Source organism: Branchiostoma lanceolatum, chromosome 10 (assembly GCF_035083965.1).
Source record: "Branchiostoma lanceolatum isolate klBraLanc5 chromosome 10, klBraLanc5.hap2, whole genome shotgun sequence".
Classification (NCBI taxonomy): Eukaryota; Metazoa; Chordata; class Leptocardii; order Amphioxiformes; family Branchiostomatidae; genus Branchiostoma; species Branchiostoma lanceolatum.
In genome coordinates, this window is record NC_089731.1 from 5,281,167 (window position 1) to 5,308,755 (window position 27,589).

Sequence of the window (27,589 nt, forward strand, 5' to 3'; positions counted from 1 at the left end):
GTATGTTCCAATTGTCTAAGCCATAAACTTTTCAGAGAACCAAGCATTTTAAACTCCTTAGTGTTGCTTCTAAGAAATGTTAGATTCCAGAGATAATGCAGGAAGTAAGGACCAAACAGTTCAATGGGGACAGGAATAGGACAATTCGGCAGAAGGATGTCAGGTGTTAAGGACCTCTACTCTTTCCTTATTTCCATAATAAATGAGCTACAATCCAACAAGACATACAAGAAACTCTAAATATTTCATGGAGGTATGATATCTTAGAACTCTTGTTGATCGTCGGTGCGTGCTGTTTTGCAGAAATATTCACCCTAGGCAGAAGGATGTCGGGTGTGAAGGACCTGTACTCCTTCTTGGAGGAGGCGGAGTTACTGCAGTACTACAGCGCCTTCACAGACACCCTGAAGGTCGGAAACCTCTCGCAGCTCAAGTACGTGGAGGACGATGACCTGGCCGCCATCGGACTCACCAAGCCCGAGATGAGGCGCTTCAAGAAGTTCTACGACAAAGAGTGTCCCAAGGGATTCACCGGCAAACTTAGGAAGGTGGGTGGAAGGGTACAAATGCTCTAAATGCATTTAAGTTTGCAGTGGTTTAATTTTCGCGTTTTTCGCAGTAACCTCTTCATTGCGAAAATGTAGCCTCCATAGCAGGCTCTGAACCGGCCTTTTTGGGGGCTAAATAATACACCTTTTGCAGCCAGCCCGTAACCATCAGCCACCCCCGTAACCATTTTGCCGGTAGAGCCTGCATTATAACGGCGGGTCAAAGCGAAATTAAAATCACCTTAGGAGCAATTCGCATGTCCGCGACAAGCAGTTTACACGTTAACAACTCGGCCCGCACGCGCGACTGCTCATTTACATACAACATGTTGTTTACCAACACGCGCCGACTGGTACATCTGGTGACTCGTTTTTGCCAGCATCGTAAAGTTTGTGGCAAAAAAGTTTGCTATTTCAACTTCAACTGTTCCTAAAGACAAACATGAACATGGGCTAAGGCAAACGCTAGACAAACGCAAGTTTTTATGTGCCTCGGATTGCATGATGACAGTGAGGGAGGGGGGCATCTACCATAGGGAAATAAGATGGAAACAAACTTAGCCACGTCTTATCTGGTCTACAACAAGGGTCTGGGTGGGTGAAATGGTGACCACATCATATTCGCTCATCGGCAATGGATGCAAAATTGATTTGCCATGGAATGTAGCTAGGCCGACGAAGCTATCGATGCCTTGTGTCACAGCTCGGATGGCCCGAGAGTGTCTTTCCGATGCGGAAACCGCCATGCGTCGCGCGATCCACCCTCCGTCCTGGCAAGGGTGTCAGACATGCCGAAATAATGTCGAACAAGTAATTCTAAACTTCTGTAGAATCTATCTCCAAAAAAAGAGAATTTTGAGAATTTGTACCGTTAGAAAATTGTCGGGTTAGTGCACACGGGGGCGTGAAAGCGTATTGTCTGGAGGAGGTGGGTGTACTGCTATTGTGCGGTCTACCATAGGCAGGAAATTCGCACCTCTGCGTTAATTCCCCTAACGTGATTTTAATTTCGCTTTGACCCGCCGTTATAATGCAGGCTCTACCGGCAAAATGGTTACAGGGGTGGCTGATGGTTACGGGCTGGCTGCAAAAGGTGTATTATTTAGCCCCCAAAAAGGCCGGTTCAGAGCCTGCTATGGAGGCTAGCGAAAATGCTTGTTCTGTCTTCTGCCTGGCTACCACTGTGAACACTCTATTTTCTCCCTTTAGCTACTGCAGTCCTCTGTATGAGGGAGTTTCAGAGCATGGAACCTCTGCTCTAGAAAGAAGCTAACACACTTATCAAGAAAAGTAGGGGTGACCCGGTGTTCTAGGTTGCAAGCAAGAGTTGTAGCAAAGTCACATTGCCCTACTAGTACTAGCTACTTAAATACACATCATGCTTCACCCAAGTTGAGAATAATTTCAAAGAACAAACAAAAATCAATTTTTGTAGAACATGAAATAGTCCCGTTCACTGTGGAGAGGGCTGTTAAGAAACATTGTAGAAAATTGGGTAGTTGTTGTGTCAGAAGTCAAGAGAAGAATCTGGAATGCCTGAAAGGCATGGGAGCTAATTGGCCAGCACTGATTGGTCCCAAACTATATGGATATTAATCAAATTATGCAAGGAACCAATCAGATTATGTCCCACTCACACACACAATTACATCCCAAACCAGCAGGAAATGAGACAAATCATGTACAGTTAACACAAATTGGTGTAATATTACAGATGTCTCTCTAAGAGTTAAGGGAATATTAGTGTTTTTCCTTATTCAAAATTTGATAGACTGATTCTTTCTTTATAATATTACATTATTTTGTTTGTGTTAGATTTCATTTATCAGTGTCAACAGGAAAAGAGATGTCTTTAAACGTTTTAGCCAGAAGTTTTTAAATGGTACTAAATCCGAACAGATTGGGGGACTGAAATGTAAATCAAGAGCATCTTGCCCTGAGTACTGTGGTCAGGCATTGACTGTGCAAAAGGGTGGCTAAATGCATTTATCAATGCCATAAATATTATTTCATACAATAGATTTGGGAGACAAAATTTGTGGAGAGGACAAAAGAGACCCAGCAGCTATAATAGGTTTGGATGAGCACATGTGATTGATTCTGGTGGAGGATCAGGTTATAATACAGACTACAGGTTCACACATATGAGCTGGCAGGAAGTATCTCATGTTAACAATGACTCATCATTTTCAACAACAATTTTTTTTAATAAGATGAAAGAATGACTCATCACTAAGTCTAGAATTTGACTCATCACTAAGTGTAAAATGATATATTGATTGATTGATTTATGATATTGGGGAAGGTGATTACATTGATTACTGTCTTGTTAAAAAAAGCAAGGTGAAAGTGTAATCTTGCTTCTAAAAATTCTCAACGGTGCAAGAAATCCACTCAGGACCAATAAAATCTAGCCTATGTCTGTGGCAGTTGGTCACTATTGACAAGATTTTTTCATGCTTGTGCTAATGGGAATAGTCATATAACTTACAAGGAATCACCAAAAAGCAGTCACAATGGCCAAGGCTCTAAGAGGTGGTTTGACTATTTCCAATACAGGTGGTGCTGTTTCTTTCCTGTCCTGAAAATCCTCCTTTACGACCAGTAATGGTTTACCCCTGCTGTTAATGACCAGTCCCCGGGGAGGGTCTACCCCCTTTACCATTCCACAGGCAATCTGAAGCATATCAAATCTCATCAGTGCAAATTTGTCACAATTATAATTTACTGGCCTACTTTTATTTCTAACTTTTCAGGCAAAACAAAAGGCAGCATTGGTAATTTGCCAGAAGCAGTTGGAGTCGTTCCAACAACAGCCCCAAATTAAAACCGTGCTAGTCAGGATCATGGCGAAAACAAAGATAAGAAGTTCCAAGTTCAAGGTCCTGTGCTATAGATACACCAGAGAAATATACAACAGTACCCAGGTGGTGGTACTGCCTTCGGAGTAGCGTCACACAGAATGTAAATATTTCCAGAGCCCAGAGGAATGAAAATAAATGAATGCAGACATTTTGCCAATTTGGAGGAGAATTCCAGCAATCTCTTGTGACAGGTTGAATTTTTGGAAAGAAAGGTCTCTTCGGCTGTTGTATAACATGGACCAGCAGGTTTTCGCTGTGACGTTTGAGGCTGAAGTAAATTTTTGGAATGAGGTTTTGCAAACTTTCTACTTTATTTCACGTAGTACACAACATACAAGTATTCACTCTATTTGGCCAATTTCTACTATTTTTCCAGCCATCCGCGGAGCCTGGTATAGGCTACATTTGTAGCGATGAGATTTGATGTGCTTCAGATTGCCCGTGTATTGGTAAAGGAGGTAGAAGGCGACAGTGGTCGTCGAAAATTCGATCCGTGAATACCTTAGTGTCGGAAGAAAGTTTAGTAAGTATTATGATTACTACCAACACAGATGAGCTTCCATTATAACATTTCTTTTCTGTGCAACTGAACTTTTAGTTGAAGTGCAACGAACTCAAGAAATACAACCATACTAGTACAGCTTAATCTTTTCAAGACCGTAGACATACTAACTTAAAGATAGTTTCCCCATGTTGACCCTACAAAGTGCTGAGTCTGTAACTCTACTTAACTCTGGCCTGTGCAGAAACTCAGGACATGTGTGAAAGTTGTTGGAGTTGACTTCTCATGGTGTGGTCCAGAGGACATTACCTCTCCCAAGGTCAACATCAATCCTTCATGTCTAGCTTCAAGGTTACAACAACACCAAAAAATGGCCGTGTTGTCCCACTGATAAGGTTGATTGGATAAGCATGAATTTACATCAATTTTCAAAGTTTTGATAATTGAAATTACAATGATTACATTACAGAAGGACAGATTCCTATCCTATTTGATTGGTATACTGTAGATTTGGAAATGTTTATGGTGGTTTTATTTTTTGCGGCACCTGTCCACCACCGCAATGATGCTGTTCTGTCCTCTGAGTCTGACACCTTGATTCAACCGCGTACTAAAAACCACAGTGAATACTCCATTTCCTCCCTACAGCAAACTTTCAATGTTTTCATGTTACAGTTTTGTTCCGACCGCAAATTTAAAAACCCATGAAAGCCTGCTTTTCACTCAAGTTGAATCTCTGCAAAAATAAATGAATTTATAGTATCAACTGGTGTTAAAACCCCAAACTTCTACCTACAGGTACAAAATGTACAATACCTGCTGTGAGGATTCAACATGATTAGTCCACAGTAATATGTGTAAGGTCTGCTGGATTACAGAACATGGTAGGAAAATAAACAGGGACAGTTGGTTGATGTGACTCTCAGTGTGTGTGGACTATTGATGGTTATCAACTCAGACAGACAGCCTGTGGAGGGTCTGCAAGTAAATCTCTAGGTGAAATTTGTAGTTTGTTTGTGAACGTTTTGCACTGAAGGTATGTCCTGACCGTAAATCTTCATATGTTAGCACAGGTTTTATATTTGCTGGGACCTCTCCACTGGAAAATGTTGAGACCACAAACTTTTACTACTGTGTTACAACCATGAATTTGAAACACCAAGAAATACTTTTTTTTCCTCCGACCGCGTAACTGCTCACACCAGAAAGGAGCCCTAATCTTTTTGATTACTGTGATGTGTGGGTCTACTGAAACCAACAGAGAGGATGTCCCTAAAGGAAGCTAGGTGCTCATTTTAAGAGTCAAGTTCAGTCAATTGAGGAAACAGGTGTAAAGTACCTTTCCCAGGGGCCTGCTTGGGATTTGAACCAGAACCTTTAGATTATTAGTCAACAACCCTAATCACAAGACCACCTTGCCACCTTGATTGGTTTTTAATTCTTACCAATTTCTGTAGGGTACTAGTACATTAACCAGTGTATTGAGTTTCTGAAGATCTTGTCAAAGCCTACGCAACTGAAAGTGAAGTTAAAGATGTCACCTGTGGTGTGTGATAAATGAAATATTCCTATGGTATTGACAGGCTCCTGCCCTCCCTCTACTCTACCCCTGCTCCTATAACCCACCATACTCACCCCTGCTGATGAGAAGGGCTGGGAACTTCTTCAACAAATTATAATGTATGGGGACATCCTGTATACTCAACACGGGATGAGGGTCAGATGGGGACTTCAGGGAACCTGTTTGGTGGTAAATACCTTACATGATGATCAAGGAAGTGGAATTGAGGGATCGACCGAGTCAGTCCATAACTCTACTATAGGGGAGGCAGTACAAATGTGTTAGAGGGGATGGTCTCAAGAATATGTTATGTAACGTCCAAAGTTTGTTACTTAAGGTGATCCACGCTGTCAATGAAATTGACAAAATTGTTGATCACCAAAACGTAGTCAGATTTGAAAATCAGCAGAAAGTTGAACATATTTTTCATCTGAAAATCTACACTATTACATTGGACGGGGCTCGGCAACCTGCGAACATCAGCTGACCTCCAAAAATCATGAAGGACCTGGGCCATCGTGCTGACGAAAATTTCCTTTTTAGCTGCTCACAGAAAGGTTGAGCCAGCTGTTTACCTGCTACAGGCTGGTTTAACGTACACAGCTAGGAAGGAACATTTAATACTCAAAAATACTTTTGTTTGTGCCGATTGGCAAAGTTTATCTGATGGTCACTAATATGGTCTTTCGATGAGGAGGTCCTCAAGCCTGAGGGCTTAATCTTGATGATGACACAGGTCGCAGAACAAGACACAGGCCAAACAAGCTTAAGTGTGGTGTCAAGATATACGTATATGGGTCTGCATGTACTTGTACGATGTACATGTATATACATGTAGTTATGTTACTTACCCAACCAACGATAACATGATTGTGAACTGGACTTGACTGTTGCACTGTTACATGCACTTCTCTTGCCAGTCCCTTTGTGTAGTATGTGTATGTACGCTAAAAGTATGTTATGGGATGTATAGTAAGGAGAAGTAGCCACATTGCAAGTTATCAGTCCTCCCTCTTGAGACCCTCCCACCCTCTACACCTAGGTGTGACTGGTATGAACCAGTCCCTGTTTATACATACAGTACTTATAAGTAGCTCCCAGAAAAGCAGTCTCCCCTTCTATAGCTACTTAACTCCTTGTTTATGTGTTGACTAAACATCTATGTCGTCCATCATTAGTCAAACTTTAAGCCTGACGCTTCTGGCCAATGTTTCACCTACTGTAAATGTTCGTATCGGTTTTATTTTCGTGGTGATCTCTCCACCATGAACTTCATGACACGGCAAAGAATAAATGCCTTTTGGTTGTATTACTGTTGTACTATGGTAATAGCCCTTTATTTTGTTTCAACTGTTAAAGCGTCTTTCCCCTCCTACCTCAAAATCAAGTACAAGCAAGCAAAAATAACAGCACTAAAAGTACTGCTTGTTCTACCAGTCAAGTACTGTCCTATCATGCATAGGCATGCCTCAAAAATCTCTAAACAAAAAATTTAGTTCTGCTGCTGGAGATTGAAATAGTCAAACTTTTGCCTTGGTTTTGTTCTTGCGGTGACCTCATATGGTTTGCCAATGTATTGCTACTGTACTACAGAATCGTTTCAACCACAAATTTATATGTAAAACACAGTTAAAACCTATTTTCCCTCCTACTGCAAAATAACCCCACACAAAAGTAGATGAATTTACAGTAACATAAAAAAATAAGCATGTTGAGAAATGTTGGGATGTACTGCCCACATGGCCTACTGTATGTCAAGATTAACAGGAGGAAAAAATGCACTATTGATGATAAACGGGAGGAAAGAATGTACTATTGATGGGAATGGTCAAGTAAGCAACCAAATTTAGGAGGTGTTTATGTCGGCGGGTCACAACCTGTTGCTACCACTTGGTCAGGAGCCTGTTTTACCTGATTGATGGAGAGGTTAGGGAACTGCTGTTCTCAGAAGTAACAAACAATTTCATGGCCTAAATTGATAATCTAACTGTTTACAAAAGTAACAACAAATGTCATGACCTAAATTGATAACCTAAATGTTTGCAAATGTATGATACAATAGCATTCATCAAAAGTCCTCCCACACCATACACGGTGCCTATGACAGCGCCCATCTCTATTAAAAAATCCTTGGGCCACACAACTTTATGTAGGGGGCTAGTCCACTAGTAGTGGTGTGTGTTTTCAACATCCATGATATATATGTACTGGTTGCTAATGCTGTGTGCTAAGCAGAGAAAGCAGTATGTAACATTTTTAAAAGTCTTTGGTATGAATCTTCATACCAGTAGATATTTGTGAATTAAACATGTTTTTTTTGTGATTTCTCTTTCTGCAGAGTATTCTGAGAACCCATTCCAAGAGAGAAGTGTCGCACAAAAATAAGGTGCCAACATCTCCCAAGGCAGATGGCACAGCTAAACCTGGCAAGTACATCATCCCAGCAGAGGCCATCAGTATACAGAAGGAGATCGGAACCGGGGAGTTTGGGGTGGTACAACAGGGGATATGGACCAATGAAGCAGGGGAAAGGGTGAGAACTTTCACTTCACTGTCATGGTCTTCTTTTTTTGCTGAAAGTTGATTTAACAAAGCTGTATTACACTTCTAACTGCTGAAAAAAAAGTCTTGAAAATGGATGAATATTTCTGTAAAAATAAGGATATGTACACTCTCCCTCTGGCAGAGCATATAGAAACTGCAGCGATGATGCAGGCATACACAAACACAAACAGACAGGCAGACAAGCCGTTTCTCCTTCGTATCTGGTGTACCATACAGTCAAACCTGTACAAGTAACCATCTCTACATAATGACCACCAGGCCATTGTGATCACTTTTTGATAACTTCTCCCATTGACTCAAGCATTAAGAACACTGTCCACATAGACCAGATTTTATCAGTCCCATGAGTCTCCTTGGGCAGTTTCCACCCCTCAGCCCTTATAACATGTATTTGTTTTAACACATCCCCCCCCCCCCAGGTTCAAGTTGCTCTGAAGTGCCTGAGTAAAGAACAGATCCACACAGACCAGATTTTATCAGTCCCCTAAGTGGTCCTCTGGGGCAGTTTTGACTGTACAATTGATGTTCACACATTCACAATCAGCCCTGATTATTTGGTTTAACACATTTTCCCCTCTGGTTCAAGTTGCTCTGAAATGAGTCCGAGGGCTAATTTCAAGGAAACGAACAGATACACAATGTATGAAAAAGTACAAAAATGTCTAATATACTTATATAGTTTCTATATTTTCTCCCCCAGGTTCAAGTAGCTCTGAAGTGCCTGAGTAAAGAACAAATCTTATCAGATCTTATGGTCCTCTTGGGCAGTTTTGACTATACAATTCATGTTCACACAATCAGTCCTAATTTGGTTTAACACTTTTTCCTCCAGGTTCAAGTAGCTCTGAAGTGCCTGAGTAAGGAACAGATCCAGGCGGGCCAGTCAGACTTCCTGAAGGAGGCGTCCATCATGCACAGTCTGGACCACGAGTTCCTGGTCAGGCTGTACGGGGTGGTGCTCGACTATGACAACTCCTTCATGTTGGTGGGTACTCAATATTTGTTTCTCTGTTTGTTTGTTTTGTATATACTGTAAATGCAGAATTGTTTGCAGTGGTTTTATGTTCACGGTTTTCACGGCAACTGTTTCACCGAGACCTTAATACCACCGCGAACATTTGGGTGCAATATTGTAGCAGTATGTAACTATAGTGCTGCCGTGAAATTAAAACCACCGCAAACTTATTTAAGGCAATGTCTAAAAGTTGATATTGCCAAATCTTATTTGGGGAAATTAGGCTTTCTCAAACAATTTGTAATGGATTGTTTTGCTTTTTATCTACAGGTAACTGAGCTGGCACCCCTGAGGTCCCTCCTGGAGTGTTTGAAGGAACCCTCCCTGAGACCAAACTTCCCCGTCATCAGCCTGTGTGAGTTTGCACTGCAAGTGGCCAAGGGCATGAAGTACCTGGAGGACAACAGGCTCATCCACAGGGACCTGGCCGCTAGAAACATCCTGGTCTTCAGTAGAGACAAGGTCAGAGCACAACATACACGCAAACATACATACTAGGTTCCTTTCAAAGAACAGAAACATTTCTCTAACAATCATGTACCTGGAGGATAACAGGCTCATCCACAGGGACCTGGCCGCTAGGAACATCCTGGTCTTCAGTAGAGACAAGGTCAGAGCACAACAGACTAGCTGTATTTCAAACTACAGAAACATTTCTCTAACAACCATGTCAACTTTCTTGGTGTTTTTGTACTTTTGGATTGCTATTGTGTTTATATGTAACCTTCATTAACATTAATCCGCCGGGTTACATAAATCCGCCACTTTGAAAAGGGGTTTGAGAGATCCCTAGTGAGGCACCCCCCCATGTATGCACAGTGTAGACATACAGGAGTGCATTATACCATTGGACGTTGGATTGGAGTCTCTATTGCACATATCTTTTAACAGTGACAGAATTACATGTACCGGTATGTACCTGGAGGAATTATGTTAGTAGATGTTAAGTAACCTGTACAACAGATTGAATGCTTACTAACGAAATTGAATGTTTGTTTATATTCAGGCCAAGAGTTTAACTTGTATTTCAACTCTCTCTTCCTTTCCCCCCAATGTAGGTAAAAATAAGTGACTTTGGCTTGTCGAGAGCTCTGGGAGTAGGAAAGGACTATTACCAAACAAACTTCAATGTCAATCTCAAGTTGCCTTTAGCATGGTGAGACAATTTCTCCTATTATGTTTATCGTAATGTGGTTTTCCTTGTGACATTTCTTCCATCTGTCTTGTACATGTATTTTTCAAGTGATGGGAATTTAGATTTACTTAATTATGTTTACCTTCACGGAAGAGAAAGATATTGTTTTTTGCTCCGTTTCTTCTCCCTCTTCAATAAATGAGGTCAATGACCTTGAACTGATAGCTGTAGCAGACACCTGTGGTGTTGGATTACATTATGTAGCAAGTGGCAGGACAGAGCTGGCTCGAGGGGCTGGTCACCGTATATATGAATGTGTTTGAGTAAGAATAGATAGAGCAGCAGTTTGTTAGGCTAGACCATGTGAAGGTAAACATAATGTAATTGCTTGCAAATGTTCCCTTTCTAGTTCCGAGACAAATTAACTGTCTTGTTGTTTTATCGTAGGTGTGCCCCCGAGTCAATAAACTACCTGAAGTTCACATCAGCGAGTGATGTTTGGGGTTTTGGTGTGACGCTGTGGGAGATGTTCTGTTATGGGTTCCAGCCATGGGCAGCACTGACTGGTGCACAGGTAAGGAACGTTTAGAGCTACAGTCACACTGTGTGTTTGTTTCACGCAAGTACAGTAAGCTGTGTGATGCTATGGTCATGTTTCAGAGCAGGGGTCACCCAGGCAGTGTGGTGGGATGATGAGTGTGGTGGGATCTTTAACGTGCTGGAGGTGTGGCTCTCCTCAAACAACGGACCTCCAATTTTACATCCCATCCGAGAGGATGTCCCTATCTGAAGGTGTTAAGTGCCTTTCCCAAGGGCACAAATGGGACTTGAACCCAGAATCTTTAGATTATAACTCAAGGGCACAACATTGGGGCCTGCTTAAAAGGGATTTTAGCCCAACGCCAGTCAAGGGCACATTGGGGTCTAGTGCTAGGCATTCTTCTGCATGCCCAACCTATATTAATAAGGTGCTTTGTGTATGGCCTTTACTTCACCTGCCAGAAAAACGCAGACCACTCTCCAAGAATGTCTGTTCCCATTCTAACTGCTCAGTAACAATGGACAAATGATTTCTGCATTGTCAATCGGATCAAACAATGGAATTCCATTCCAATGCCACCTGTAAAGATCCCACTATATAGGAGCCATCCCCTATATAGGTCCTACTACATACCAACATGCTGTGCATGGTATGTAGTTATTCCTCATTACTTAAGAACAGTACTTTTTCTTCATTGTCACTTGGATCAAACAATGGAATTCCATCGCATTACCCTCCTGCATAGCTCTCACTATAGAAGCCCTCCCCTAGGTCCTACCTCATACCAACATGCTGCGTATGATATGTAGTTATTCCTCATTACTGAAGAACAGTATTCTGGTCGGCTCAGCTGGGACTGACCCTGAGTGTTCACAACTTCAGGAAGCCAGTCTACAAGTTCAAGGCTAAGGAAATGTCACCCTAACTAACATTGACGCCTTGTTAGCTGGAAATAATTGAAATTCTACACTCCCACAGAGGAATAAGGTTGTTTTTCAAAATGGAAAAAAATTCCTAGCAGTGATCTCAGTTTCAGTAACACTAATCCTGACTTCAGGGCAACTAAGTGCCCTAAGACTCATATTAAAAAAAGATATTGAAACCGGAAGTCCTACTGTACTACCATAGAAGCTACATGTACTAAGAGGCCCGTAATCTAATAATTTCTTCATTTTTGTTGCCAACACTCACCTACCAACGTACCAAATATCATAAATATCCATCCACAATTTCTGGAGTTATGCTGCTCAGGAACAAACAGACACACACAAAAAAAAACATGCACCAAAAATAGATTTTCAGTATGAAGATTTCCTGTTTGATTTTAGAAACTGTGAAGTATTTTTAGCCTTGAACTATAAAGGACAACTCATTATAAAACAGCTGAAATCAGGAAATACCATATCCCCCATGTTAGACACATTTTTAATTGGATCACTTTCAACTGGTATTGCGTTTCTTGGTGGAAAGTCAGCTAGGAATTGAGGGGAAATATAGCATGGGCCACAGTCTATCAGATATGGTCTGGCCTCTGACAGTTTCAGTAACTACAGTAAAGAGTTATGTATAAAATGTGCTAAGTGAACATGGACAATTGTACTTCTATAATAGGCTGTCACTAGAATCAAGAGTAGAAGACGATTTTGCTGATTTTTTTTATAGATGTAAAGAATTTTTTCTGGGAACGCATATTTATGATTTTGGTTCTTTGAAGTGTAGGTATACATGTGTCCAATTAAATCAGTATTTTACAGAAACTTTCTTTAACATTGACTACTCAAGACCCTATCAATTGACATCTCTGTTATACCCTTTATTGGGTCAGTGCTCTGCACCAAATGCACCAAGTCAGCTGCAACATATTGCGTTAAATTCGAGCAGGATGGCTTCACTTTACACTAAATTCTGGCACAGAATGGACCAATTATGCTTAACGTTAAATTTGAGCGATCTGGCTACGAATTACATTTATACAATGGCTGACTACATTCTACATTAAAAGGACATGCATGTAGTAGAGGTTGTGGTAACTGTTAAAACAACAGTTACTACAAGAGGTTGTCAAGGCACAGGGTAGTTAAGGCACTTGGATGTTACAGCATGAGCTGTTTTTCCACTTACAGAAAGATTTACAGAGTTTCCTGCAGGTAAACTGTGTTCCTTGCTTGTTAGGAGTCTGTTCAGTAACTCTACCCTTCCGTAGGGACTGCCCTGGTCAGGAGGAAGTGGACAGACACAGTCCACATGCATGCCAGGGACTTTTGGACAAGTCTAGACCAGATAATTGGCAGGCCTAAAGTAGTCACGGTTTTAGATTTCCAGCTAGAGTAAATTGATGTTGAAGTACAATTAACTTTAGATTTCACTCCCTAAAACTGTGTGCAGACTATAATGTTCAGTTTTCATGTTGGTCCTTGAGTTCAGCATTTTTTAAAGATATGAAAACCAACATTCTAAAATGGAGCGGTCATTTCCCAGTGAAGACGAAAATGTCCTTATCTGGCCTTGTGACAAGGTTTTGTGTGCGCTTTAGAGTGCTCTATCACATTTGTCATTCTAAAAGTTTAAGACTGCAAACTGCGTCAGTTTTCGTCTACAAATTTTTTGGGACAGATGTGTCCTACAAAATTCCTACACCTGTCGTGTTACAGAAAAGGTTGTCATGGATCATAGTTGGCAGTAGGTTCTTGTCATGATGGTACATCTATGTTGAGCCTCACAAATGGCAAAAAAATTGTTTGTGACTGTTCTTAAAATTGTTGTTGTGTAGATCCTGGAAGCCGTTGATGCGCCTAACTGCCAGCGTCTGGAGAAGCCGGACTACTGCCCAGAGAAGTACTACGAGCTGATGAGACAGTGCTGGGAACACGAACCTGCCAAGAGGCCCAAGTTCTCAGACATCGTGGACATCCTTCCCACGGTAACTTTTCTTTTTTTGTGATTTATTCAATATCTGTATCTATATAGCTGGTATAAACGCCCTTCGCCGTAACACATCAGCTTAGTAGGATCACTTTCAATTTTCATCTCAATTCTTGTCATCTCAAGTGTAATCAGAAAGCGGGTGCTTTCGCACAAGTATGTGGAAAGTTAGATATTTTGTTCTTGGTTAATTAGTTTTTTGTCATCATGTTTGACTGCAAGTTAAGGCTTGAACTCAGTGTTCTTGTGTTCAGTAACTTGAAAAGTGAAGAAGAGACATGTACATGAATTGAAACAAGTCATTTCTTATCCATTATGATGTAAAGAATGCCCCAACCACACCACATACACTTGAGGGGTGTTAATAACAGTACCCCTGATCTTCAAGGACAAGGTCTTCAGAACAATGAACTCTATCTTTTCTTGTTTTCCCATGGTCATGTTAGTCTAACTCACTGTGGACGACATTCCTGATAGATGGTATGGTTTCTGGTGACCTGTAGTGTAGAATGCTGGGCATATTTCCTTAACAGCACACATGATACACCTGTTTTTGTCCCAATGGAGGATACTTATCCATGCCCCCTGGTGGTTTGTTACAGCATGGTACCTGCTTTGGCATGGTTTTGGTTTTCTCTTTGAATGAGGCAATGATTTTGGTATCCAGTGTTATTCATATAACAGCCATGTGAATGCTTCCTTTCTTTTTTCAGTTTTTCTAATCGTTGAAGGATTTCTCAATCCAATATCTAGTATTAATAATTCGTGCAGCAGCCATTATGATTAGGACAAAGTAAGACTCACTATACTGTACAGTAGTAGTGGTCCTAAATCTACATGCCCTAGAGTTGATCGGTCTAAGATCAGGCCAATCCAAGATCTAGTATTTATAATTTGCCTAACCTGTGCAGCAACTTGTTACATGTATGATAGCTAATGGAGGAAATAAAGTATCCAAGCAACCATTAGGACAAGATAAGACCAGATAACAATAGTAAAAGTCCTAAATCTACATATTTTGTTATGTTGATCGACACACCTGTTAGCTGCTAATTAAATCATCACAATAGCCGCTAATCAGCTTATCACAATGACCTGTTGTTGTCCCAGCCATGTTTACTTGTCTGCGGCTGTGTTTGTGGACTGCATTGTTCCAATTGATAACATTTGTTGAGCGAGTTCTCACCTACTCCTTTGATCAATGTGCCAATGGAGATTTTTTAAACATTTTCAAATGTATCTTGAGCGCAAATTGTCGTTTTGACACAACAGTAATGTGTGAACAAGTACTATGTTCTCTGGGACATTGTCCTGTTAGTGTCAATGACTGATTATATAATGCCCAGTTCTAATGGTGCATGGTATTGTGAGGGATAAAGTTTGTGCTGCGTTTACTAACTGATTTCACAGTTAATTACTCACTGTGGTGGTTATAATTCGCAGTAGGAAGAATGAGACCCGAGACACACTTGAAAAATTTTCTGGACGTATGACAATGACGTGCGACAACGACATACTAGTATGTCTGGGTGTGACCTGGCCCCGCCCCGTGCGACGTACGACAGGCTTTTTTATGGCCCGTACGATGTTACATCCAGGGTGAACGTATAAATGCCTGACGTACCTCGCCCGGGGCCAGTTCCGCACGTCATTGTCGTACGTCCAGAAAATTTTCCCAGTATGTATTGGGTCTAAGGAGTTTTTGGTTGTGTTCTGAATTTACCTTTTATACAATTTTTTAGTACAGTAGTCACACAGGGAGACATAGTTGTAAAAGTCAGACATGCTAGAAATATACTATTAGTTTATGATATATCCCTCTGGCATGAGTTTGCAAATTTAGATTTAGATTTAGATTTGCAAACTCATGCCAGAAGGCTAATTGTAAGGGAACATATAACGTAAAAAGGGGTGAAAATGTCTATTCTATAGATCTATCTTATGTTTCTACATATACTAATCTGGGGTTTGACTTCTTCATTGGACAGTTGTATTCTATCTCGGATGATACGTTAGACTTGTAACATTAAAGTATGATGTTTATAGTAGATACATGCGGAGCCACTGAAGTGTGGTTCCAGCCCTATTTACTCTCACACATAGCCAGAGGCAAGGTCATGTATGGGGCAGGTATCTCTCATAGCTGTCATTCCTGCATGCTCCTGTAATGTTTCTCAGAAATTCAGCACTACTCAAAATTCACTTATTTTAACAGGGATTTGGAATTTCGGAGGTTTTTACAGTGTTTTAAGTTTGTGGTTGAAACAAGTATGTAGTCGTAGTGATATATTAGAAATGCATATTGGCGGTGTCATGATTTTGCAGTAGAGAAGTCACTGAAAACAGCGGAAATAAAACCACCGCCGACATTTCAAGATTTACTGTATGCCGATAAGACTACTAAGTATGTTACCGGCTGCAAAGTACTGGTTCAGGAGTGCACTCAGTATTTATACAAATCCTAGTTAATTCTTTTTGTTTCTAAACATTTGGATTTTGCTTTAAACAAATATAAGAGTCAATATAAGAAATCAGACATTTTTATCAAATATGTAGGAATTCTATGTGAGACATACAAACTTAAATGAGACAACCAAGAAGTCTTATGAAAAGCATAAAATGATTTATTCGCTTTACGTAAAATTCAAAATTAGATGATTCTTGCTAAAAATATATTTTATGATTTGCCATACTAATATATATGCTTCAAGTAAAATTAAGAATTTTACAGAATTTGTATATCTACTCAGAAGTGCTATTAGAAAGAAAATTTAAGTAATTTGATGTACTGTGTATAGAGTAATGAGCCTTAATTCTTACACAAAGCAACCATTTGTTTGCCATTTGGGTATCAAACCCCTGATCTAGAGTTCTCCTCTCCTATTCCTGCCATAAGGTTAACACAGGAAAGGATCAAATGTTGAACATCAAAGGCACACTGTCTTTGATTTGTAATGCCCCATATTCTGTCTGCCTAAGGCCACACCATTTCAATTTATTGTTTCTGGGACATTTTTGTGCAAAATTTCAGCAAGGTGAAAATAAAAAGCTATGAGCAAAACTTGCATCTGACTCTGTTCACTCCCTGAAACTGTGTGTAACAAAGTACAGATGTCTCCTCAGACTCTGTTTCCATGTTGATTTCCTATTATAGCTTTATACCGTAAAAGTGGAAATGGTCACAGTTTCAACCGCGAACTCAAAACCACCGCGACACTTCACTGTCTCCCTACCTCAAAATTGAATTTCCCCTTCTACGGTATTTCTAAATCCAAGAACAAAGCAATTGAATTTATCTGGCCAAAGGGTGATGTCAGCATCCCTTGTTCATATGATACAACCTATAGGATCCTTTCCACTAACCATGGATTCCTGTGGGTAGTATCGGAAAGCTGGACAACTTTCATGTTTCCCTATTAGCCTTGTCCATATATGGTGGTATGTTATGAGTGCGATGACTCAGTGGACTGATAGGAAGGGTAGTACATGTATATACAGGTTACACTGTACTATAGGGACCATATAGTCAGTATGTTCAGCTGGTATAGAGAGGATAACATGATGTAATCCGTATCACCCAAGGTATATCAGCCCAAGCCTGACCGGATCTTCAGATCAGATCGCCCGAAGGCCAGAGCGCGATCCGACCCGCGGAGGGGCTGGGACCAAGGGTGTTATCGAATATGCCGTGATGTGATCTTTATTTATGTCATTACCACCTGAAAAAAACAAGGAGGTAAAATTTTATCCTCCTTGAAAAAACAGACACTTCAATATGAAATGCACCAGAAGTTGTGAAAATTTGGTGTCCTGAAAAAAAATTACTAGTAATAGTAGTATAAGAATATTACTTTCAACTTTTGAATGTTAAGAGCAGGTGGGACAAAAATAGCGCTAAACTTGGACTTGGGGGAACTTCAGAAAGGACAAGCGTGAAGAATGCAAAATAATTTTGAGTTTTCATAGGTACAGGGTTTGAGTGTCATCGCCAGATACATAGTGTAGAAAAAAAACACGCTTTTGTGGAAAAAAACTCCCCAGCAGTAATGGTTGGGCCCTTGGTTACTAGTAATTAATGATTCTGTCCATATCTATGACTAGTATGGATCCCCCCCTCCTTAGCAGTAATGGTTCGTCCCTTGGTTAATGATTCTGAGTTGGATGTCTAGGTATACAGTTATGACTGCTGCAGTACTGGTAGTATGGACCCTCCCCTCCTCAGCAGTAATGGTTGGTCCCTTGGTTAATGATTCTGGCTATGTCTACGTGTACCGTGAGTAAACCTGGGCGATGCTTCCCTTGACCCGACCATGGGAAGTTGTGGTGTGAAACTGTACTTCAGGAAATGTAGATTAATTCTCCAGATTTGAGACAAGTGAGTAACTATAATGTCGGTTTTGTAACCTTTGTCAGCGACCGGAAATCAAGTTTTGCTACACTTTTATCATTCCAAGCAATAAAATAGCTATGAATTATTGTGTATTGTTACAATAACATTTATGATTTTGCAACTATTATGCTTAAATTTTCTTTATTGTATTGCGAACCATTATGACTCATTCCGTTGTTTACCATTCCCTATGCGGTCGATGTTTTCCACTATTTGTACGCTACATCCTTGTCACGATGTCAAACATCCGATGGGCCCATTTCCCTCTGAAGTGTTTGTTCAACACTATGTAAAGGGCCTTGAGGTTTTCGTTCTATTGTTGTATCAACTCAGGTCGGCAAGTATAACAGGAATTCATGACTTCACAACATTCTAGGAGAGGTCATATGTTCAACTTTTTTTGTTCACGAGATCTAGTGTCTGTCAGTCTTTTGTAAAAGACTGATCATGACTTGATGTTGTTGTTGTTTTTAGAGAGAAAGGTGTGAAAACTTTGTTGTTTGATGTCCACTCTTAAATGTTAAAAATACCCCACACAAGACTGCACGTAACAGTTGAAAGATTTTGTGTTTTCGAAAGTTTCTGGTGCTAGCCTGACCTAGAAATGTCAAAATACCAGATCGGAAGATAGATGTGAGGAGACCAGGGCAAGGTAAACTGGTACAGAAAGAGCAATCCTACTGCAAATTTGGTTTGTCTTCATCCAACAGGGACAATCAACAAGGAGTTTGATTCCTCGACTGGTGTAAATGGCATCTAAAGCACTGGTACAACATGTACGAAATGTCCCATTGGCATAGATTACTCACACACCTCCTTTTCAAGCACCCCAAACCACATACTGTTGCTTCAGTCAGACACCCTTGTACTCAGACTCAGAGACAACTTCCTGACTGGGACTCCCCCCAGCCGTAGAGGGCGGGGAACCATCCCCCAGGGCAGTCAGCTTTTACCAATTATGGGAGATGAGGTCACTGTTATGCAAATATGCAGCAGACACAGGCTGACTGAAGTCACTTCCCTTCCCTTCTCCCTCAGATGAAGCCCCAACAGTTACGCGCTGCGACAGACTACCAGGCCAGCAGACCGGACCTTCTGTGCTACCAAGCTGGAGACGTCATAACAGTGCTAGAAAAGGGGTAAGTTTGATCTGCGAGTGTGTGGAAGGTATGTGTATCTTGTCTGTAACGGTTTTAGGTGAGCTACAATTCTTGGAATGTGAAGACAAGAAAGTAATGGTGGGCTCGACTGACATACTGTAATATACAACATAGTAGCAATGGTAGCTTGGGTGTCCCCTACTGTAGTTCTACATTGTAAACGGCTGCTGTTATCCACGTTCGTTGTTTAGCGAGAGAACATCATAAGAAAAATGTGCAACATTCAGTAGCATATCTAAAACTAACAGGAAATCAGGACATGTAACATACCTAGACTTAGACAACATCTATCACAACATGATGTAAGTGTATAACTTGTAGATGAACCCAAGACACCAAAGTTACTTTAACTGCCCTCTAAAATTGGGTGTGTTATTTTCGTTTGTTGACTTGAAGAATCTTAGTAACAAATCTAGGACTCGTCCCTTGAGATAGACAGAGGCATGTCTGCCATGTACTTTCACACTGGACACTTAATTTTCCTAAAACCGGTCTTTTTGAGAATAGGTATACTTAGCTAGCTTGAGTACATCAAACATATAGAAGATTATTAGTTGAAGATATCTAAAAACTTTTGGGACTTTGATTTGGATTGTCCAAAGCCGAGGTTTAAAGTCTGTTTTTCATTGTGCGAAGGCCCTGTGTTGTGTTCTTCCTGCGATAACAGAAGGGTTGGGATAAGAGAAGGGTCTGAGGTTGGAAAGCGGGATGCACCAAAAGCATGGCTGGTAAACATCTGGCTTCCTTCAGGGTGGGAGAGTGGGAATCCTGCCATGTTGATGGCATATGTTTCCGGCTAGGCTGTCATCATAGAGCCCACCAACATTCCTACTGCTTGAATACACCAGTCTTGTAACCTTACGTAGGTATTACTAGGTGTTCAGACATTTCCTTATCTACAGGAGCAAGCTAGGTTATCATTAGCTAGTACTCCAAACTGGGTGTGTATGTCATTAATGTGGTAAGAATACAGGTACTTTCTAGAAAATTACTGTGTGGGAGGGGGGTGACGTGTGAATGAAAGTGTAAGAGGTAGTTAAAGTATCAGTCACACAGGTTTGTTTCAGGTTTGTTTTGGTTTAGAACAATGGCTTTGTTTGAGTTGGTTGTTTGTGAAAATACTGCAGTGTCAATTCTGCAGTGTCAAAGACCTCTCTTTATCCTTCAGCACCAAAAGCTGCCAACATATCTCAGTGTTTATGTTCGGTAAGAAATAAAACAATACCTTCAAACTGTTGACAAGCCACGAAAATTGAACTTTGTCCATTATTACAACTTGTAATTCATTATGATATGACACTGTATTAGTTAAACTTAAGAAACATTATCTTTTTGTTGAATAACGGAAAATATTTCATTATATCGCACATTCATCATTGCATATTCAAATGTACATATTATGTGTACCATAGTGTTGAATGGCAAGATTAGGATATGGAGATTTCATAAAAGCTTTGCTTTGTTTCTAGGCCAGAAATGTGGAAAGGATCCTTACACAATGGGAAGGTTGGGCTGTTCAGCACCGCGAATACAGCACCCTACGACCACAACTCACCCAGCAAGGTCAAGGTCTATAAAAGAAGTAAGTCTTCACACACCGAGAAAAACCAAGGAGGGTAACTTCCTAATGGAAGAACTAACAGCAACAACATTGGATTCTATGTACTGTCGGTTTTGTGTCATCTTGGTCTGATTCCTTGTTAGAGAACTTTACTCGTCCTGCATTTTCCAGCTGTGTCTCTGAGTCCTGTCCCTTTTATCTTACTCTTCTTCGACCCCCTGGAAGGGGTTCTTACTGGGTTCAAAAGAAAAACATGGTTAGAAACAGCAGTCCTCCCTGTAATGGCCCTCTCAAGGCTGCTACACAAGTACATCTGTACCGTCTCTGTGCTAATAGGCCCCCTCAGAGAAATCCTTGGTAGAAACTCCTGTGCAGTATTACCTAGGCATGTGTCAAGTGACCTATTTTGAGCTCCACCTGTTGACCCTAATTGGCGTTGCAGGCAGGGGTTAAACACACCCTGCAGGTAGTGAAAACTATCCGAAGTCTTTGTACCGCACTTTGAGAAAAGGACATGGGTAGCCTGGAGCTAGGGCAGGGCATGGTGAGGAAAATAATAAGAGTTGTCTTTCAAGTGGAAAATTCCAGGCTACACTGATATCTTTCTGCAGGAACACACCTTTTCTTTGTCAGGCAAATCTGCATGTGTTTTAGAAGCAAGTGAAATGCTTCTAGTTTTACTTTGTACAGTTGCCTTTAGTAGGGCCTATTAAATTAATCCTCCCAGTCACGTTTCCTGACAATTTTTCCAAATACACTTCAGGAAAATATTGTCAAATCTGTCTGGAAACAAACATCACATTTTCTTAAAAAGATACCATCCGAAATGACGAACTGTACAATGTATTTACCTGTGTTATTCTATCAGGTTTGCGAAGTGGCAGGTGTCACTATCATTTATGACTCTCGGTGACATACATGTATTGTATACTGGAATGTGCACTAAAATTCCAGAGAAAGTCATGATTGAGGAATCAAAGAGTGTCTACAAACAAGGTTGTTTCCTCCAAACTGTCCCTAGAGGATCTTCAAGTAAAGAAATGGGAAATGAGTAACATCTACAAACATAATTCCACATGGGGTACATGATTCCGCTACCCTTATAAGATATGTCCAAACAGATCTCCAACCCAACGTCCCCCAGTATAATGCACTCCTGTATATCTGAACTGTGCATACCTGGGGGGTGCTGCATTAGAGATCTCTCAAACCCACTGTTTTTCAAAGTGGCGGATTTATGTAACCCGGCGGATAAATGTTAATGGAGGTTACAAAATGTGGGAGGAAAAGACCGAACATTCTAAACATTCCACTAATATATGATGATATTTGATGTAATCGTCTGTAGAATGGCAACAATGTCCCTGTCCTGTTCCTGTGCCTGACAGAGCCGTGCACACAGCAATGTGACCTCTGCCCCGGCTACGCTCTGTTTGCTTGCACTTGTTATTGCGCCACTTATTGCACGCATAACTCTGGCCTGCACTCTGACTCACCGCCTATGTCTGCTATGTACCCGCTCTCTCTATGCATGCCTCTCTCACTGGGAAGTGCTCGAAAACGCTGAAACGGCTGTCAGGGAGTTTATGGAGAAGACACAAGGTACAGAGGGTCTGCATGGGGGATTCTAACATCATGAAAGTTGGCTTCTTTCCTATGGCTATGAAACCTGTAAATTCATCTACTTTTGCTGTGGTTTTATTTCGCGGTAGGAGAGAAAATGTTTTTTCGCTGAGTCATAAATTTGCAGTTGATATACATATAATTCTGTAGTACAGTAGCAATACAAGGGAGACGTACTCGTAGTAGTGTTGTCTTGAATTCAGTGTAGATCAACCACCATGAAACCGCACAAATAAAACCATCGCTAAAGCGTCATGATTTACAGTAAAACTGTAGATGCATGAAGTGTGTATGATGTTACTATTTCTGTGTCCCTATTCCTAATTCCTACACCCCTTGCTTGTGGCTGTGATATGTGAAAGTTGACACCCAACCTTGTGCTGGGTGTAGTGTTTATAAAAGAATGCCATTCATTCCTCCTTACCCTTCACACTGACTGTGTCTACACCCCTAATGCTAACTGTGCATGGCAAAGGCATAACTATTATAGTATTAGTACTAGTATATGCTTCTTGCTCAATTGTGCCATACATAATTACATATACCATTCACATAGGCACAAAGGTTTTGGTAATATTGGCAGCAAACTACACCAACAAAAGTATGCTTTTCCTAGCATTCATTCAGTAACTAGAACAATGATATACATACATGTACATGTTGATTAATAATGAAGCTATAGATTGTTTATTCCCCTCTAGTGTGATAATTTCTCTAGCCTTATTTTGCCTTGTTTGTTCAATAAAATCCCTGCTACATTCCTGTCCCTGTGTGGTCTTCTCATGCCTGATGTTATAGCCAATGTGACAGGTGACCATGCCATCTGATATGAACACATCCCTTTTACCACATTCATGTCTTTCCTTCTACTTGTACATCATACTACATGCACATGTATTCACAATATGTATTCACAATTCGTTTCTGGCTTTGTTTAAACTTCTCTGTTCCCATATACACATGTATTTACAAAATGTATGTGGAAAGTTGTCAATGAATCATGACTTTCATTTTACATAACATATATGTTTTATAACTTATATTCTATACACATAACATTTGACAATGTGTATTTAATTATGGGTGTACATACATTTGTCTCTGGTTTCTAAAGGATTGTTTCAACCTAAGATTGTCATTATTACCTCCATGAAAACAGAGGTATTGTAATCATTTAGTGTGTTTGTTTGTTTTGCGTGTGTCTGTAGTGATGTGAACAGTAGCATGTAAGGTGGAAATGGTGTAATACGATACTTGGAGAGCTGGAACTTTGGTATTGCTTGTTCTTACTCCGTTCTTTCTAATTACAGCACCACCAAGCAGTGGGTCTAGAAAAACAGAGAAGAGAAGGTATTTTTGCCATTGCTAACTTTATGGTTATAGATGTGACATTAATAGTTGTAACAGTAATAGTGCTATAGAGACACTCTACTTCAGCTACTATATTTTTTTTCACTTTCAGTTTGTGTTAGAAATGCTTTTCTATAATTACATGATCCATATTCTTATTCATAACCTTGCTTTCTGTAGTGCTCTTCGTTATATATAATTAGTTTGAAATAGGTTCTCTAGCAAATGACGTATGAATTTAAGAGTAGACGTTGAAATGATCTACATTAGTACAGTACAATTAGAAGTACATTGCAGTAGTCAGCAACTATATATATATATAGATCAATATATATATATATGTATCAAAACTTCACAGGATTGAAAAGCTATGTTATGTTTGTTAACTCAGTGCCATTCCATTATTGTATGGACAGCACTAACATGAAACAAATCCCTACATGTCACATTTTTTTCCTTTTCCTTTTTTATTTTCCCCATTTTACATTTAGGTAGAGAAATCTAACAAAGTTTTGAGTCCAATTCCATGAAATTGCCAATCATCGTGCAATCTCATATAGAAAATGTGTAGTCATTTCTTTGAGGTTTTGTCCGAAGTTAACTCCTCCACCAGAATAACTACGACCACATCCAAACCACCGTAACTTCAACAGGAATCATCCTTAACAGTGTTGGTACAAAAACCAGGCACGAAATGATGTTACAGTAAACATTTGACCCCTTATACAGCATGCTCGCATCGATTAGGGCAAGCACCAGTAAACGGGGTGCCAATGGGAAAGAAGGGTGAGTGTGCGTCCACGTTTGAACTTGATGGTGGAGGGCAAGGGTTCAAAGGTCATGTCCAAGGTCGCCAGTCATTGACTGTACCTAAGAAGACTGCAAATAAAGGAATAAGGTTTAAAGATGTTTATCCCCCAACCCCACTCGATCCACCCCCTCCCCATAGGTATGGTAGCAGTCCTGGTTCTGGAGCAAGGGATACTATTACTAGATCAGGCCACTCCAATTTAATTTCTTGGTTAACAGATTTTTATTTTCCACAAAAAAAAAAATCATGAAAACAGAAGGCTGGACCTGTTTTCATGATTTTTTTTCTAAATTTTTTTTTTTTTTAAAATAAAAATCCGTTAACCAAGAAATGAAATTGGAGTGGCCTCAGAATAACATGGTGATTTTTGTGTACTGCAAGTGTATTAACAATGTATTGTTTCCTGGCAAGTTGTATGCAATTCTCTCTATGCATTCCTTCTTTTTCATTCAGTTCTCAGTCCCAAACATTGCAGGTACAATGTGATAGGATTGCAGCAATGTTATTACATTTTCACTGATAGTAGATTGATTTTTGCACAGTTACTTATAAAAACTATTGTCATTAGCATCTACTTTTTGTCATTGAAATTTTTTCCAGTTTTTAAAGTACATTTGAGTCATTCTAATATGACTGCATGATTTCTGTTGTAGTAAGAGTACAAATAAGTGAAAAAGTCTTGCAAAATCTAAATCTTTACTGTTGAGTGTTACGTTGTAAAATTTACTAAAAATGTACCAATCCAGTTCAAAATTTCAGTCTAGACATACAAATGTAAAACAACTTGCATCTTCATATACATTTTGGTTGCTACCAATCTTTCCTCAGTTCCCTAACGATCACCAGGGATATGATCAGTGGACCTATGGGGGACTTCAAACACACCATGCACATAGGACTGAGGGGACAGCAGGATGCCTTCGGAGACACTTCATTCATCAAGGACAAATAGTAAGACATCATGTGTCTTAGGAATTTTCCTGTTTCATCTTGGATACCTTTGTGTTATTGCAAAGTCTCGAGACAGTTGAGTTCTTTGATTGATAGACATTTGATTTTGATATGGAGTATATTCATGGAGTATATTCATGACATTTCCACATATTATTAAATAGCCAGGTTGTGTAGACCAATGACAAGACTCCATTCCTATTGGTTATACAGCCTTGATGTCATAACCATGGGCTACCCCGGTAATGAAGAAGATAGCTGTGCATTAAATCAGTCATTAATGCACACTTGTTAATGATGGGAATGGATTTGTTTACAAACCCCCATTAGTAGGTGATTCGCTATATGGTAATAATGTTAATGCTTTCCCTTGGCGTTTACGGTGACATAACGCCTGGCCAGTGACCTATAACCTCCTCATAAACAGCTTCACTCACTCGGTGGTGTATTTGGTGATTATAGGTCACTGGCCAGGCGTTATGTGACCGTAAACACTGAAAGAAAGTGGGTCATTAACCCTTGATTAACTTGTCCTCAAATAAACCTCTGTCATCAGTGACATTTTCTGACGGAGGCATGTCAAATTTAGCACTGCCTGGTGATGAAATGTGACTCTAACACATGTTTGTTCCCCCACAGTCATCTGCTGCCAGTCAAGAGTGCATCATGTGAGTGCTTATCTGCATGTAAATATGGCTTTTATATGTTTTTTGTTTGCTGTGCTTGTTTTGTTTTATTTTATACGTTTTATAGATTCTAGTAGGCATGAGTTAACACTGGCAACTGTAAGGTTGTACAACAGCAATGCAAAGCATTTAGAATGTTGTTTGTTTCACTAACATTGTTAGATGTAAGTTGTCTGTTGTTAATTTGTAAGCATTTTATTTTTGTCTTTGCCTTTTTATCAGCTAAAACTTCTTTTATTTCTGTAGCTTGAGGCAAGTTTTGTTATCTGCAATTCTCATTTATTTTGATTGCCAATGATTAATTAACATGGATAGTTGTAGTCCACACAACCAAAAGAAAAGTACCTATGTATGCAATCTATACAACTGAACTGGACTACAATATTGAGAAATGCCAGACATTTTCCATCAGTTCACGTCTGAAACGTCTGATATTTCTCAATATTGTAATGTAGTTGTATAGATTAAATCAAAAATGTTATCCTCAATTCCTGACTAAACTTCAGAAATGTTTTTACAGAGATATTTCCTCTATTCATAGAGACATTTCCATGTTTTGTTAATGTGACTTGATGAAACTATTAACAGAGACATTTCATTTGTAACTGTGCACACAGACCAAGCAGCAGCAGCGGCACAACAGAACGGCCACTCCTCGGCCATGTCCACCCCTGAGCGGTCCCCCGACAAAGCCGGCCCTCCCAAACCGCCGCGCCTGCACCTTCCGGAAGGAGATAAGTTCGACGGACGGACGTCTCCCCTCGGCCAGTCTTCCTCGTCCCCCAGCAAGTCGCAGGACTCTCTGGAACGCGCCTTGTCGGGAGACGTGGTCAACTCGGACGTGTCGGACCACGAGTACCTGGATCTGGAGGGCGACGGCGGCTCGGAGGCCAACGGGAAAGACGACTTTGTAAGTACTACCATCCACACGCCACGCTGACATTGGCATCAGGGCTGTCTCCAGGACCTGTATCTTCATCCCATCTCACCCCGTCCAGAAAATAAAATCTTCATGACATGAAACTGATGAAAAAGTAATTCCGTAAGCTTAGAATGACAGATTTAACAACAAAAGGCAGCAACAGGACCCCTGTCTTGTCCCGGGACGAAAATTTGCTTGTTGGGACAGAAACAAATTTCACCCCGGCCATAAAAGAAATCTGAACTTCATGACGTGAAACTGATGAAAATGTATTTCATCATTTACTGTATATAAGCTTAGAATGACAGATTTAACAACAAAACACGACAACTTAGGCTCCCAAACAGTGAGGGGGATGGAAAAGAATTGACAGTGGAGACAGCCCTCTACTTTTACATGCCACAGACACAGATTCTCTTGCTTTGGTCTTCTTTTTCCAATTCAGTTCTGTACAACTTGTCAGTTGATACCTATAGCTGAAA

General features: G+C 40.3%; 1 protein-coding gene across 9 annotated transcripts in view; it reads left to right on the top strand.

The window, feature by feature from the left end:
• LOC136443045 (activated Cdc42 kinase-like) overlaps nt 1-27,589 on the top strand; it is an 86,169-nt gene that overhangs the window by 50,397 nt on the left and 8,183 nt on the right. For 7 of the 9 annotated variants that reach the window (XM_066440102.1, XM_066440103.1, XM_066440104.1 and 4 more), the window contains 14 exons: nt 304-548; nt 7,814-8,008; nt 8,873-9,025; nt 9,326-9,517; nt 10,114-10,211; nt 10,638-10,764; nt 13,502-13,651; nt 19,082-19,182; nt 20,673-20,785; nt 23,698-23,737; nt 24,467-24,523; nt 25,377-25,499; nt 26,139-26,185; nt 26,803-27,095. In XM_066440102.1, coding sequence (XP_066296199.1) covers nt 327-548; nt 7,814-8,008; nt 8,873-9,025; nt 9,326-9,517; nt 10,114-10,211; nt 10,638-10,764; nt 13,502-13,651; nt 19,082-19,182; nt 20,673-20,785; nt 23,698-23,737; nt 24,467-24,523; nt 25,377-25,499; nt 26,139-26,185; nt 26,803-27,095 — 1,911 coding nt within the window. In that variant the 5' untranslated portion in view covers nt 304-326. The remainder of the gene's footprint in view (nt 1-303; nt 549-7,813; nt 8,009-8,872; nt 9,026-9,325; nt 9,518-10,113; nt 10,212-10,637; nt 10,765-13,501; nt 13,652-19,081; nt 19,183-20,672; nt 20,786-23,697; nt 23,738-24,466; nt 24,524-25,376; nt 25,500-26,138; nt 26,186-26,802; nt 27,096-27,589) is intronic. The other 2 variants (XM_066440098.1, XM_066440100.1) reach the window with 2 other exon arrangements.